This window comes from Scaptodrosophila lebanonensis, unplaced genomic scaffold, assembly GCF_003285725.1.
Source record: "Scaptodrosophila lebanonensis strain 11010-0011.00,11010-0021.00 unplaced genomic scaffold, SlebRS2 tig00000001-arrow-pilon, whole genome shotgun sequence".
In the NCBI taxonomy this organism is placed as follows: Eukaryota; Metazoa; Arthropoda; class Insecta; order Diptera; family Drosophilidae; genus Scaptodrosophila; species Scaptodrosophila lebanonensis.
In genome coordinates, this window is record NW_022060529.1 from 1428089 (window position 1) to 1444153 (window position 16065).

At 41.0% G+C, this 16065-nt stretch overlaps 1 protein-coding gene across 1 annotated transcript in view; it reads left to right on the top strand.

Moving 5' to 3' along the window:
* LOC115634511 (metabotropic glutamate receptor 2) overlaps window positions 1–16065 on the top strand; it is a 71215-nt gene that overhangs the window by 41452 nt on the left and 13698 nt on the right. Inside the window, exons 3-8 of the mRNA XM_030532278.1 lie at window positions 5646–5934; window positions 6013–6270; window positions 6319–6892; window positions 11348–11490; window positions 14389–14559; window positions 14894–15038. Coding sequence (XP_030388138.1) covers window positions 5646–5934; window positions 6013–6270; window positions 6319–6892; window positions 11348–11490; window positions 14389–14559; window positions 14894–15038 — 1580 coding nt within the window. The remainder of the gene's footprint in view (window positions 1–5645; window positions 5935–6012; window positions 6271–6318; window positions 6893–11347; window positions 11491–14388; window positions 14560–14893; window positions 15039–16065) is intronic.

Consider the following 16065-nt stretch of genomic DNA (forward strand, 5'->3'; position numbering starts at 1 on the left):
GGCATCAGAAGCGCACGAAATCAATTACATTTCTCCAAAGCGAGCTCTCGCGCACTCGAGCTCCAGATGGCCCATAGGCATGCTTATTTGGGCCCATAATATAACCTAGCCTCGGCAGAGCGGGGCGCTCTCGCAGGCTCACATTGGGCTCGCCGTTTGCCTATTTTTACTTTTGGGCCACACACAAATCTCAGGTATTTGGTGGCTAATAAAGTTTGCCCCCGGATGCCTTAAAGTATTTGTGGAAAGTTTGGCATCGTCCGCGTCCGTAAGCTTTTCCAGCATATTTGTTTTAATATTAGTTGGTCGTAGGCATGCATGAAATGCGTGAGCTCTGGCTGTTGTTGGCTCTCGAAGGTTAGTCGGCCCAGTTAGTCGTTGTCTGTGCCCGCGTCCGTCTGGGAAGACGGAGGGCTTGACACGTGCGCTGCTTTTCGCTTACGCCCACACGGAGTAGCAATTTTTATGTGTTCAATATCAATAATTTCGTAGGTTTTATTGTTATTTGCGCATATTATTATGTATTCGTCTCTGCTGCTTCGATGTAGAAGTGGAGTGTGGAGTGCGTTGCCTTCTTACCCCATTTCCTGCTCCTTCCAGCCATCGCGTCTGAGCAGGGCGTGGGACAAACACTTTGGCGAATGGGAAATGGCGAACGACTAAGCAGCCTTCATCTTTGAGTTTTGTTTGTGCCGGAAATGAAAGTGAAATTGTTTGTCGTATTTTTGTTTGCTGACCTTTATTAAAATTGCTGCGACAGGTAAAAGGATCGAATTTCTATCCAAATTAAATTTCATTAAAACTACATAGACATTCCTTTTGATAATGCATTTTAAAATGCCTCATAATGAGAACGTATTGTACATTTTGTGCAATTCATTGGAATAATAATATTTTAATGCACAAAAGGAAGCAACATTGCTTTTATTTTGTGAGTTCATAGTTGGACTACTCAGAAAATGCTAAAAACTGCGACTTTAAAGAATACATTTTTTTAAAGTAAAAAAGAGTTCTTTCTAGCTATAGAAAGCTATTAAGAGTTCATATTATTTCTGGTTTTCTCTAATATGAATGGAATGGGTTTCAGCAAAAGTAGAAGTAAAGGTAGTCTATGAGTCTACTCTAATAATATGGTAACGATCGGTCCAACTGTTTCGCCGATTATTTTAATTGTACTTGTGTGATTGTGTATAAATGTTATCCATTAGTAATTGCTGAATTATTACGAGAATGATTGTGATTATGGGCAATATAGGTATGTTCTTGATGGTTGTTCGAGTATGCGGATCTAGGTCCTTCCGCCTGCCACAATACGGGTTTGTTTCTAACACTATTGATAGATACGAAATGAAATAAATCATTTACTCATTGAATTATTTCAAAAATGAAAAGCTGCAAAGCTCGAAATCCTATGGACTCCATTCTTTTGTGTAGTATTCTTAAACAGCTGTCGTAATGAAATCATAGGAAAAGAAAAGAAAAGAAAAAAAAAATAAAGTTTGTTGCTCGACTGACAGATGGCATTCAAGAGCATAGAGTGTAGCGATTCGAAATGAACATGTCGCTGATTACCTCTGCCGTGAGTGTCGCCCATGGAGCCATCAACCACCACCACCACCGGTATAACAGTTGTTGCTGCTGCTGCTGCTTAGTTATTGTTGCTTCCGGCCGCTAGCTACATTTCTCATACCCACACACATGCACACAGTTATGGCAACGAGGCCGAGGCTGGGGCCGGAGCTGGGGCCGGAGCTGGGACTGGGGCTGAGCCTACTCAGACATTTGTTACTGACAGCGACATGGCACATAAAATTTACATGTCTGCTGCTGCCGGCTCTGTAGCTGTCAGAAATTATTCATAATTTCGCTCTGCAGAAAATTGTTGAGCATGTGTTGCTATTAATTTTTCGTGCGTCGCCAAACAAAAATCCGAGCGAGGCATAATCTGCACGCAAGGTAGTATCTGAGTTCTACGACATGCCCCGACTTTGGCAGCTGACGACCCAACATTAGCTGCAAGTTCGAGCGCAGGTGTGTCAGTCAGTCAGTCAGTCAGTTAGTCAGTCAGTCAGTCGGTCTCCTATGCGACTATACGACTGTAAATGTAACTGTAATTGCGCGTGTGTAATGGACGCGTTTGACTGTGTCGGGGCAGTCGGAGATGGCGCGGGGTGCAGGTGCGGAGTCTTCGCCCCCGTCTGTTTGTAAGTATGATTGAATGTTATTTGATGTGAAATTTCGAGTTACTCTTGTGAATGCGTGGGGCATTTATGGAAACATAACAAATTGTTTTGCACTCCAGAGGGGAAATGAGAGAAGGCCGCCACAAAATAGCCGAACTGTTGTTAAAGTACTGCCAAGCATCAATGGAAACCAAAACTTTTCAATTGTAATATTACCAATGCATCATTTTTAATGGCTATGCCAGGCACAAAACACAAAAAACCGCTAGCAAGCGAGACAAGAAAAAAGCTTTTACAACCATTCGCATAAATAATTGTTATTCGTATTACAAAGTGAAGTGCATACATTTTTCAGCGGCCTGCTTTTTAAAGCACAGCCCATGAAATGGCACACACTCATCAATAAAAAGGATACCAGTTGAGGAGCAACGTAATTTGTTGCATAAAAGAGCAGTGCAAGGTTTACTTTTATTCAAAAATACATTTTACTCAAACGCGGATTTACTTCATAGTTACTTTTTACATAAAATACTTTTTATAAAATAGAGTTCGATTCAACGGTGGGGTTTTAAAGCTATTGTCTAGTTTATAGGCGCAGTAAAATACTATTTATATTTTCTCTCACTTGGATTGTTGAGAGTTATTTTACCCGTACGTATTGCCATTTATTAAAAGCCTTTTAATGTGAGTTTTGTAGAACATAAAATATATTTCATCATGCTTTAAAAATGTATGAACAACAAGCACAAAAGCTAGAGCAACAAATACTCGCATACATGCAGAAAATCAAATGTAGCCCGATTTATTTTTTGTTGAAAGTAAATTTTGAATTAGGCAGGCTCGATTTATTTAGTAACTAATTGTGATACATGTGTGCCAGCAGTTGCGACCCTTTGCTGACTAGGCAGGTGCTTTACATTTAGAATTGGACAGGATATTCGAAATCGGTCATCATCAACAGACCCATTAAATCGCTCTCCCCTAAAAGTTCCACAAACTACAGAAATTATACCAACGCTACTACTCTTCAACAGTCCCTAGAAATAGCCGAACAGAAAAATTTACCTCTCATTACGTTGCTGCTCAGCAACAACTGACCTTGGAACACACCTAAGCAAAGCTATCGATAAAATGGCGCTGATAATCAGTGATTTTAAATTTGAATACAGTGTTTGAAGCGGGTGGAGGGAAAGGGCGCCAACAACTCTGTCCCAAGGCGTTTTTCTGATACTATGTATGGGTCTGAAGATTGTGTCTCTTTCGCTTGGTCTGCGTCAAATTTTCTTTAGAGCTGAACGGATTATTCAATATTTCAATGAGACGCCAAGGTCCCGGCCTCACTGTGTGTGGCTTTGTGTGTGTTTGTATGGCTGTCTTGCAATTTGAGTCCGCGAAGGGGGAGCAAAGCAAACGCACAAACGCACAAACGAGCCGGCGAAATGCTCAATCAAATCAATGGACAAAAAACGGCACAGCAGGGCTAATGGGTGGGAGCAGAGAGCTGGGAAGTGGATGGGCGGATGTCAGAGCCAGTTATGTAAAATGCGTGTAAGACGCAAAGAGAAAGGCGTGTCACTCTGAGCGAAAGAGGGAGAAAAGAGACAAAGCGCTGGAGACAAATGTAATCAAAATAAATTACGAGCGTGTAAGCAGCCTCCGGTGTCTATTAAGCGCAATAAAAGGAAAGCACCATTTGTTTAACGCAATCTCATTATTAGATGCTGCCCGAGCCCGTACTCGCGTACTTGTATCCTTACCCGACCCGACCCGACCCGAGCCGAGCCTGCACCCTACTCTGGTCCTCAGCATTGACAAACAAAGGCCGGCGGCGACAGCAGCTGCTCCTGTCGGCGACACACGAACTGACAAGCTGACGAGCTGATGAGCTGATGAGCTGACAGAGAACGCACAGAAACAACAATTGAGCGCATGCCGCAATGATAACTTTCCCGGGCAGGCAGCCCACGAGCGACACTTCCATTGCCGTTGATAATGTTGCTGATTATGCTGTGATGATAAGTAATTCCTGAAACTCAGAGCAGAGTGCAGGCTTTTAATGCGGCGCTAACGCGGCGTTGATTAGTTTGAGGTCGTGGCGTTGCATTGAGAGCGGGAAGTGGCCTGCCGGCAAGCCGACAAGCTCATTATGGGTGCTTCAAGCAACAGCAACAGCAACAGCAACAACAACATTAACATTGACTGCCATTGACTGCGATTCAAGCTGCCGCCAACGGCAGCCCCAGCCCCAGAACCAGCGACAGCAACAGCAACAAAAACATCAATTTGATTAATTACCGCACTTGCGCCTTGGTGTATGCCTTACAAAATGTACGGAGCCGTCACCGCCGCCATTTTACTTTAACTTGCACGTTCGCTCTTGCTTGGCGCTCTTGGCGCGTAAATTTATGCAAATTAAATTTACCTCAATGCGCTGCCAGCGCTTACTTCGATGGCAATAACTTTTATGGGCAATGCCAATGGCGACCAGCCGTGTGTTTGTGCGCAGGGCTGACAATCATAAGCCAGGCTTATGGAACGAGCAAAAAGTTTTAGGAGTGCGGTTGCTGTCACATTTTGCATATACGAGTACATATGTAGTGGTCCCTTCACTGACGTCTTAAGCTATGGCACAGAATCGCGCATATTAATTAGGGTGACAACATTGTATAGCACGATTTAAAATATAATTAAAGATAGGCGATACATTTGCAATATATTTTTGCAGCTTGCAATATATTTTTGCAGCTTATAATTTGTATACCCTCTGCCAAAAGGGGTAAATGGGTGTGCTAGATTTGTGCGAATGTATATATTCTTGATTACGATGACAAGGCGAGTCGATATAGCCATGCCTTAATAACGGAATTTATTTTGTAAAATTAAGAAAGAATTAAAAATTAACTCGCGAGCACCATGTCTATCTCAATAAGTTCAATAAAAATAAAACTGAATAATTAATAAACGAAATAAGGAACAATTTGCAAAGTAACAAATGCGTCTATGAAATAAAAGAACAATTATTTATTAAATAATACTAAATTCCTAAATATATGTATTCATCATAATCGAAAAGAAATTATATAACCATTAGGAGCAGATTTGAGAAATAGCAACAACTTTATTTTAAAAATGGTGGATTTTATTGCAGTTAAACTTAACATGGCTCGAAATGAAAATAGAAACATATCCATAATATAGCATGAACTACTTGAAGTGAACTGCGAACAACTAAAACATATCAAAACTCATACTCGCAAGAAGGAATATCCGAAAGTTTATTTAAAAATTTAAAAAAATGCGCGCTTGTCTTCAAAGACTCTGCCCCGTTTTCCGAAGTCGATATCAACAAAAGCCAAAACTAGGAAACCAGCTGTCGAGAAACATATCCAATGATATTAAATAAAGTAACCGAGAGACTTGACTTAAAGCTGATGCAAAAATGCAAATATTAAAATGCTGCAGCCAGTTCCTTCTTGTGCAAATTTGTTTTGTGTTTGTTATCCTGCCAACGTGGCACGAGTCGCGAGTTGTCGCCGCCGCCGGCCAAAGCGAGCAGAATGCGGTGATTGGTGACATAAATGAGAAGTGGGCGGCTGATGAAGTGCAGCTGTCGGCGGATGCAGCTGCTGCCCATGATTACGAAAGCTATCATCGACACGATGAGATGGGAATGTACACAACAAGGCACACGACGCCGGCAACAACGACAGCATCAGCGTCCGCGTCAGTGTCAGTGTCAGACACAATGCTGGTACGTCGCAACAAGCGGCGCAGCCATCATCACCAGCAGCATCGGCATCGGCAGCATTATGAGCAACATCAACCTCCCCACCAACACCAGCACTCACAACAGCGACATGAGAGAGATCCGGAGGAGCTGCAGCTGGGGCAGAAAAAGTGGCACACCAGGCGCAGCCACTACGAGGCGTTGCAGTTGGAGCAACAACAACAACAACTGGGCAAACAACACTGGCAACAGACAAAGTTTCACCAGCAGTCCAAGCAGGGAGAGTCCAAGTGGGAGCCCTGGCCTTTGCCGGAATTTGTCAGCGATGGTGTGAACACTGACGAACAACAACAACAGCAGGCACACCACCCGCAACATGCACATCACCATCAGAAACATCATCATCAGCAACAACAACACCCGGCGTTTCTAGCTCATCCGGACCAGGAGGACGATGAAAGCTTCTACAACGAACACTTTGATCTGGAACAGTACCAGCGTTATGCGAACATTGACATTTTGAATGCCGCCTCGCCACGCTCGGGTCGCCACCGTGGCCGCCATGTCCCGCCAAACAATCACAATCTCCTGTTGCCGTTGCTGGCAGGCAGCACTTCATCCGATGTCGGGGGCGGTGGCGGTGGCAAGTATCTGCGCTCCCTGCCCGACTCTGTGGACTTCCTGCACGACCGCCTATATGCCATGCAGCCGGCGCAGCGGCATTGGCCGGTGAAGAGGGAGGCGATTGTCGAGGGCGATCTTATCCTGGGCGGCCTGATGATGGTCCACTCACGTGAGGACAGCATTACATGCGGACCCATTATGCCCCAAGGTGGTATCCAGGCACTAGAGGCCATGCTCTACACCATCGATCGTATTAATGAGGCGAGACTGTTGCCGAACATAACGCTGGGCGCTCACATACTCGACGACTGTGACAAGGACTCGTACGGGTTGGAAATGGCCGTGGACTTCATTAAAGGTAAGCTCGAGTGTATGAGTGTTCAAGGATGCGTGTCAATGCGAACATTGTGGGGCTAATGCAATGAATGCCATAAATCTCGGCGTGTCCCAATTGCATTTACATGTTTCTCGCATTGCTCATACGCACCATAAAACAGCCACAATAATATTTATGTAAATTCTGTTGCAGCTTTTTTCTAGCTCTACTATTCATGGCATTGGGATTTTTGTTTTGCACCGCAATTCGGGTATTTGCATTACATATGTATTTTAGGGAGGGAGAGGGGGCATTTCCTTTTTGCAAATGGTAGTCGCACGTTTTCCTGCATGTGGTCGCCACAATTCCCAGAACGCATGCACGCCAGCCGAATTTAATATATATTTTTTATTTACCAAAAAAGTGGGTAAAATGCCGGAACATACAACATTTTGCACATTTTGTGCAATCGTATGCGAGCCGAGATTTCCCATTAATCAGAAACGCATGCGACTTTATTATTTCAGAGCCAGCTGCGCAGACAAACATATGTAAATAGAGAGGGAATTTTTCATTTTAACCTTTATTCTGTTATTCAATTCTGTTTTACGTAAAACCTAGCCAGTTCATAGAAATAGAATTCAGTGTTTGGTTGCGATTTCATAAATTTTGTCGGTTTGTGTTCACAATTTTTTGCTGCTGTTATAAATTAAAATTGAGCGATCTTTGTTGACACGATTTTGTGCGCCCATTTGAACCACCAATCGCGAGTAGAAAATGACCCAAGCAAGATTTTATTTATTTTTCCGAGTATGACACTGTTTTGGCTATGAAGGCTCCTATCTTACATATCTATATAGGGAATAATGTGTAACGCATCAAACCTGATCGCAATTTAAATCATCAATGTTTCCAGCCCGAGGTCTGCACCAACAAGTGCCACGTTATAAGTAAGTGTGTTGGTCAGTCAATATTTTGTGTATTTTTGAGTAAAAAAAAAGTTTTGAACATGAAAACAAGTCTAATCTCTGCAGACGAGCAGAGACCTTTTAGGGTTCCCGAATCTACCAAACACTCTTCTCTTGTAGCCAGCAAACCTAAGATCATGAACCTCCGAACATTGTAACCATTCGAACAGTTTTATTTTCGAGTTTATTTTTTTCGAACTCGGAAATCGTAAACACTTTTGCGGCTTCAATAGGGAACTGAACATCTCCTTGAAGGTCCAGCAAAGTAGAAGTAATTACAAGTATATGCAGATTTATTTCAACTTTTATGTTTTCCTCAACACTTAATGTTGAAAAAATTTTATGTTTTATTAATTTAGAAAACGCTTTCGATTATTTCATTATTAAGTTGAATGGTGAACATATTTGAGATGATTTATTTTTTATAATTATGTTTGAAAATGTGTGCAAGTAGCTCCTTCATTAATCGATTGTATGAGTTATGAGTTAAATATCCAAACAATAAGAATATGCTAAAAGTAACTCCATTGTTGCTTTCTTTGTGATTTAGCATCAATCACCAAATGAAATAAATTTATATTTTCCCAAGAACAGAGTCAATGCTCTGCCGCATTATGTGTAGCTCAGTGCCTGAGCAAAGTTCGCTCGACTGCTTCGCCCAAATGGCAAACAATTTTATTAATAAACTAAATTAATAAATAAATTATGCGATTTCGCTCTTTTGCGTTGGGCATGGAAGCGAGGAAGGAAGCAGGGACGCTTCAACTTGGGCGCCAAAACTAATATGCATAATTCCCCTAAGACAAAGCGCTTGCGTTTATTGAATTTCGCAGACAAAGACACACCGAGGCACGGTAATTCACACACACACACCAACACACACAAGGACACAGATTAAACACAGGAGCGGGCCAGAATGAGAGCGAAATGTGCTGTGCAAGTCCCACGTGTCAATAAAAGCGAAAATTAAGTACGCCGGCAAAGATCAACATACATAGCTCTCCCCCTCTCTCACTCGCCGCTTATCTCTTTCGGTGTGGCACAGGGCAACCGCCCGCTGTGTGTGTATGTACATACAAGTATAAGTAGTACATATGAATCTATATACTTACAAAAGTATATGTGTGCCTGCCTGCCTCGTTGCCAGCACATAAAACACGCTTGTTATTATTGTTATCAGGAGCAAAAAATAAACTGGCAACTGGCAGCGTTTGACAATGAATGAAGCGTGCGCTGTAAACTGCGGCATGGCTACCAAATAACGGGACCCATAATCAATTGTGCACAGCCGCCATTGACAACAAAAACGACAGCTACAACGACAGTGACAGTAATAAAAACAACAACTCGAGCAGTGATGACAACGACAAGACCGAGAGAGGCCTGAACACTTTCTAATCTCCATAATTTCATTATTTATGTGGGCTGCAAGGATTTATGCCTCGAACGTGTCTAGGAGAACAACGCCTAGACCCATCCGGAGTGGAGCAAAGCTCTATGTATATACTACTTGTAGTATATACTTGTCTCGTATCTCAGAAAAATATAATTTTCCAAGTCAGTGAGCTACCGCTTATTGCCAGGATTTGGCCTGGAACAACAGTTCGACGCACGATGATGCATCGTCTGCTGACAGCTTAGCGTTGCCCCACTGTACCCCATCATCATTGTCCGTTCATGGCTGTTGCTGTAGTTATTGTAGTTATTGTTGTTTCTGCTGTGGTGCTTTTTGCGGCCATGTTAATAATATTCTAGTTGGGCACCCATTGAGTGGATGCTGTAGCATCCGGCCACAGACTTTTGATAGAGTTAATTAATTTGTATTTAAGCGCAGCTGCCAAATGGCTAGGCTCATAATAGTGGGTCCTGGGCTTAACACAATGACACCGCAGGAAATGTGGCAAACGAAGTGTGCTTAATGTGCCACAGGCATATCGCACTTGTGCCTGTGGCTAGTTAAATTTTAAATGCTGTGGTCATGTGGTTGGCAGCCACATCACTGACCAACCCTAATGGCTCTGAGGTGGACATTTGAACTCATACTAAGCTCTGCGCAACGTACGACTATGTAATAATGTCTCCGTGTACCTGCAATTGAGTTCCAACTGAGTCTGTTATTGTATGCAGATGACATTCAAATTAGCAGTGACTTTTAAAATGAGCTTAATTCAAATCAATGTTGTAACACACAAAGAAAAGGTTCAGACTACTATGCAAGTACACTTGGTTGGTTGGACGCGAATAAGTACGAACTTACGAGCTAATCGTAAAGAAAATAGAAACGAATTACTGCCAAACAATCGAATTAATTGCCGCATAGAGCAGTTCTCTTGGATTAGCCATATAAATATATAGCACTGCACTGCACCGTTTAATAATTAATTTAATACTATTAATTATAATTAATTAACCCTCTACTAATAGCTCGCTAAAAAAATAATTACTTGTACTCGCAATTCAGTTGCCAACCGCAATACTATAAACCTTTTGTCCTTTTGAAATGGCACAAAATTGTTGGCACAAGACCAACCTGGAAAAACCAACAATAAATAGAGCAATTAATTAATTATAAAACTGCATAAAGGGCAAGAGTCGGGAGCAGAAACACAAACAACAACAAAAAAATCACGAATGCCAACGAAGGTGGAGCGCCAAATCACAACAACCACAACAATGAGTGCAGCAAAGCATAAATTGCAGCAAAATAAGCAAAAATGTTATTTTAGCAAAATATGCATTTTGAATGACACACTCACACATTCCCAGTAGCCCCCCCTCCATAACCAAATGAGTAGTCCTAACTAAGGCGTATCCCTTCACTATGGTTTTAAGCCACGTTAATAGCAACCGCGCGTAAGTTTTTCGTGGCATACCTAATGGCGCATCTAAGCGGAACATTTTACAGCCCAAAAAGTTTGCAATTAAAAAATAGCGCCAAATAAATAAGTAGTAGAAGAGCGTAGAAGGCAACATTAAAGGAAATGCCAAAACTTTTGGGTTAATTTTTCATACTTTTCATACACGATTCAAACATATAGTACTACAACCGTACCTAAAATTAAAAGACTCTGCATTACTTGCCCTTTCCCTGCGCATTGGGAATAATGCTAACGATTATATTGCTGTGCAATGTGAAGTTGTAAATTAATAAAAACGAGCAGACAGCAATAATGAAGTGGAATGCAGACTGAATTTTATAACGGAGCGACCGAGCAGCCAAGTTGCAATGTAGACACTAGCACTTTATATATTTATTAGCAAATTACAGTAATGGATGATCCTTACCTTACGCTTGCGTCGATTTTCATAAAAGAGGAAATGTGTCGAAATGTTTAATTCCAAATATGCATATACTCTTACTTGTTCAACTCCTAGTATACTCCAACATTTGGAGCTTTTCGTATGTAAGTGTCTTTACACAATGGCAGAGAGAGAGAGAGAGAGAGAGAGAGAGAGAGAGATTGGCAGGGAAAGTGATTTTTTGTCAACAACATTGCTACAGAGTTTGCGTACCCTCTTCTAATTACAGGATCGATAAGCAACATCGACGATGCCGAATACCACTGCAATAAGACCCAGGTGCGCAAAGTTATATCCGGTGTGGTGGGCGCTGCTTCATCTGTAACATCCATACAAGTGGCAAATCTTTTGAGACTATTTCGCATACCGCAGGTAAGTGTCGAGAAGCCAAACTTTTACAGCCCACATGACGTATACGTAGTATTTGAAACAATTCTTTTAGCAATAATGAAACCGCAATTTTGTAGTTTCCTGCAAAACTTTCAATTATTGTTCGCTTTGCCGAAAACTTTACCACCACCAGCTGGCAACATTTTGTTCAACTTCAATGAGCACCCAAAACTTTTTCATAGTTAAAAAGTGTTTCATAATTAAAAAGTGCATCAAAACTGCAACGTGGCACGCACGAGCACAAAGGCTAAATGCCAGCACGTGCCGTTGAATTATTCGGCTACCCAACCCGGAGCCAACTGTCTTCCTGCCCTTAAGTCAGGAAACTGCAGCAGCGGCCGAGCCTAGCCCGAGAAGGGACTAACACGCTCGAAAAATGGCAGAAACTCTTAACCTCCTCTGGCTCGGCAAGTGGCATGCAATTTTTCAAAGTCTTGTGGCAGTCACGTCGGTTTGGTTGCATCGCTTCAAACAGCCGTTGCCCGGGATACGTGCAGGATCAAGCATGCGACAATAACTAACTCGTGCCTTTGCCACCAGCACAAGCTGTCAGGCTAGTTTCTTGAGGGGCACGATTAGCAGTAGCTGTCGTGCAAGTGCTCATAAATCTAAAGCAAGCATTTAATTGCAATTTGAGGGAAGCTAGTAATCTAGGAAATAAAACTGGAAGAAACATCCATTAGTTCATTCTATATATTTAAACATACTTGTGGTGCATTTTGTGAGAACTCAACTCCAAAAAATCGACCGTTTAGTGAGCTTACCAACAGTTTTTCAATTAGGAACTTGCATTTTTTTTTATCATCAAACTTCGTCGTTTCACAAACAATATGTTTTTAAATAAAAACGGTTGCTTACTAATATGTTCAGAACTGAACTGGACTTTCTCGTCGTTAGCGGGCCAAGTGGCTGCTTCAAAAATTATATATTTTCGTATTTGCTTCTTATATTGAGATCACCTTAAAAAACTTATACAACGGTACCAGGAGAAAGTTCTATGCATTGGTATTTTTATTTTTATTTCACGACAATACAAAAATGTCAACTTAGAAAATGATAAAACCTCACAAAAAAAGTGCAATAAATAATGCCACCACCGGCCATCGTATGAATATTATGTATGCCTCAGAACTTATAGTATGTGGTGTTTTTTATGGGTGCGCATTGCGGAATATTTTTGTCTCTGAATATGATAAGAATTATATTATAATTAATATGAATAACTATTCATAGTTATGGAATGAGCCCTTATTTTCGACCCGTCAAAACACCCATTAGACTTTTAAAATTCGCTCACATCGAAATAGTACATTTGTATATCTTGTATACGAACTTATGCCATTCTCTAAATTTGTTTCGAATTTGTTTCCAAATCGGTAAATTCTAAAGAAGTAATATGTGAAACATTTTTACTGTTATAATATATGTATATAACATATTAATAGGCTAATGTATACCACGCGTATAAAATTAATTGTTTGTGTCAGGTAGGTAGGCGCTTAAATATAAGACGATTAAATGATGTTTCAATGTCTCGTTGACTTTGTATTAATAGTCATTGTAAGTCAATTCTCCATCATTAAAATGAATCAAATAAATAACAAATTTGTATCAAAGGAGGCTATAGAATTCCAGGAATAAATGTTACTTGCACAACACATATTGGAATTCAACGGAAGCTCAACCCGAGACTAGCTGTGAAAATTTAATTATTCTCCCACCAGCAATTGCCGTAGAAGGGCAGGGCGCGATAACGAGAAAACTAAGTGACAATAACAGAATAGCATCGCAGATAATGTCAACTGCTTGTGCGCCCACTCTTTCGGTTGAAATTGACAAGAGAAGCGTACTGCACACCATTAGGAACACGCTCTAATGATAATGGCACTTAATTAGAAATCAAGTAGTGCCTAAGAACCTGCTTTTCATTCGCTGTTTGACATTGTGCAGGACTCCACCTCCCTACCCGTACCATTCACAAACGACAGACAAAAACAAATAGCGCTATGCAAGGCATGCCAAGTCAAGTGATGCCAGGCTCTTTCAAGCTGCAATTTGCTTAATTGTTAAGAAAAGCGCAAAGACACTGCCATCCATATCCCATCTATAGTACACACAATGCACAAATATTTCTGTTTCCTGTTAAGTTGTGCGTGAAATTGGATTTTAAGTATTAGATCAGGTGTTGAGGGATGCATAGAGCCTTACAGGCAGGCCTTCGTTCAGTTTCTTGATAGTTTCGCCTTTTTCGGCATAAAACTTTTAAGTTGCCCCTGGCCCCCTTGGGCTTTCCAATTAAGAGTATTTAATAGTGGGAGCGGAAGTTGCATCGCTTGTTGCTGCTGATTCTAAAGGTTCAAATATGGCTGCATCGTCTGCAGTTTTGCGGATTTGCGGTTGAATTCCTTAAGAACTTGAGAAAACTGTCGACAGTGCTGATAGCTCTGTGGCATGAACCCATGAATAGTCAGCTAAAGCAAAGCAATGGAATATAGTGGCACACGATCTACAATAATTTTAGTGGAAAAATGGGAGATTGCTATAAACTATTGAATGTTAGTTGATTGATAGACTAATGGATGTTTTAACCAACTACAATTTTAATTTAATTTAAATTGCAAGGTTATTATGAGCAGCTGAATAGAATAGCATTTAGGTGAACACATATTTTTTCTAACATTAAATAATTAAAAATAAATAATAGCCTGATTATTCACAAAATTAACATGCACCGATCCATCGCATATCTTGCTTGATAAATTCCCTTGGAGCCCTGATTTTATATTAAAAACGAACATCATGCTGCGACTGGCATATTTTCATCAAAAATATAAATTAAATATTTTGTCCATATTTTTTTGTTTGTTTTCGTACTTGCAGGTGTCCTACTTCTCCACCAGTCCTGAACTGAGCAACAAGCAGCGCTTCGAGTACTTCTCGCGCACCATACCCTCGGACCACTATCAGGTGAAAGCTATGGTGGAGATTGTGAAGCGCATGGGCTGGAGCTATGTCTCCATTATCTACGAGGAGAGCAACTATGGCATCAAGGTGAGTGGGCGGAGACCACACGGCGTATTCTTAATAAACGTTGATTGCCGTGCAGCGCTTTAAACCGCAGACACATTCAAGTGGCAGCCATGGCCTTTTTCTATGTTTGTTGACAGCTCTTGTGGGGCACACACCCAGCGTTGATGTGGTGTGTGTGTGTGTGTGGTTTTTATACTTCTACATGCTGTTGCATATTTGTTTTGTAAAAAGCTTTTGGCGTTGTCTGTTTTTATTGCGTTGCCTGTACGGGCGTCACTTCTAGCTAACGCGTTGCAACGGGTTGTGTTCTGTACTCGTACATATATTTTTGCCCGTTGGCTTTTCTGTCGCACAGGCTTTCGAGGAGCTGGAGGACCTGCTGGCGCGCCATAATATTTGTATTGCCATCAAGGAGAAGCTTGTCAAGGACTCGGGAGTGGCTGAGGAAATTGCATACGATAATATCGTGCAAAAGTTGCTGACGAAACCGCGTGCTCGAGGTAAGTGGCTGGTCGGAGGGGACTACTGCAGGATCAAATGCAACAAGACAAACGTAACCAACTTGAGCGAACGAAAGCAATTTAAATGAAAAATCAACGAAAGGCGTGCCGTCAGCCAAAATAATAGCAGAAATGTCGACAACTACTTTTTCCACGCGACATGAACACTTTGTACTTTTTTGGGACACATTGGGTGCCAAAGCGAACAAATTGAAGTAAAGTATTTAAAACGAATTTTAAACGAATGCTCCTGCCAGGCAAGGAACGCTGTCATTTTTAATGACCAAAGTGGTTGGCACTGGATGGTATAAAACGTAAAACGTATATATTTTCAAATATAACAGGACATAAAAAGTTACGTAGAAAATGGTTTCACAATCTGCTGGAGTTACAACAAAATTCGAACACAACTTTTTCCAACCCATAAAAATTGCCAAACACTGCAGCAACTTGCAACATTGTGGTTAATGCCGTCGAACATATTCATATTAAACGTGCATAAATCTGTTTCTTATTTTTGTAGAAAGGGTAGCCCTAAAAGTCACAAAAGTAGGTCAGACGTGACAAAATAAATCGCATCTAAATTGTTTAATGCAACCGCAATGATGAAACAATTATGGAATTGGTAGATACTTGTATGATATGATAAAAAAAGAAAAAAAGAATTTGAGTAAAACTAAAATATTGTTGCCAATGAAATTTTACTATATGATAACAAGTCTTCAACTATCTTGTATTAACTAAATATTAATTCTACAAGCAGATTAAAAATAGTTTGTCTCATACCCGATTGGTCCCTTTCAACTCAAAACGTCTTTAAAGCGCACTTCTTTTTTAATCTTTTCCTGAGAAGTTTGTCTGCTAGGATATGAAGGGAACCGTCTTAATTGTCTTGTCGAACTTGAATTGTCAATTGAACTTATAAGAAGGGTTAACATTTTTGGGATGACTTCAAGGAGGAGGTACAAATTAATGTCTATGTCTAGCAAGGCATTTCGAGACTACCAACTGCCTTAAATAGAGGATT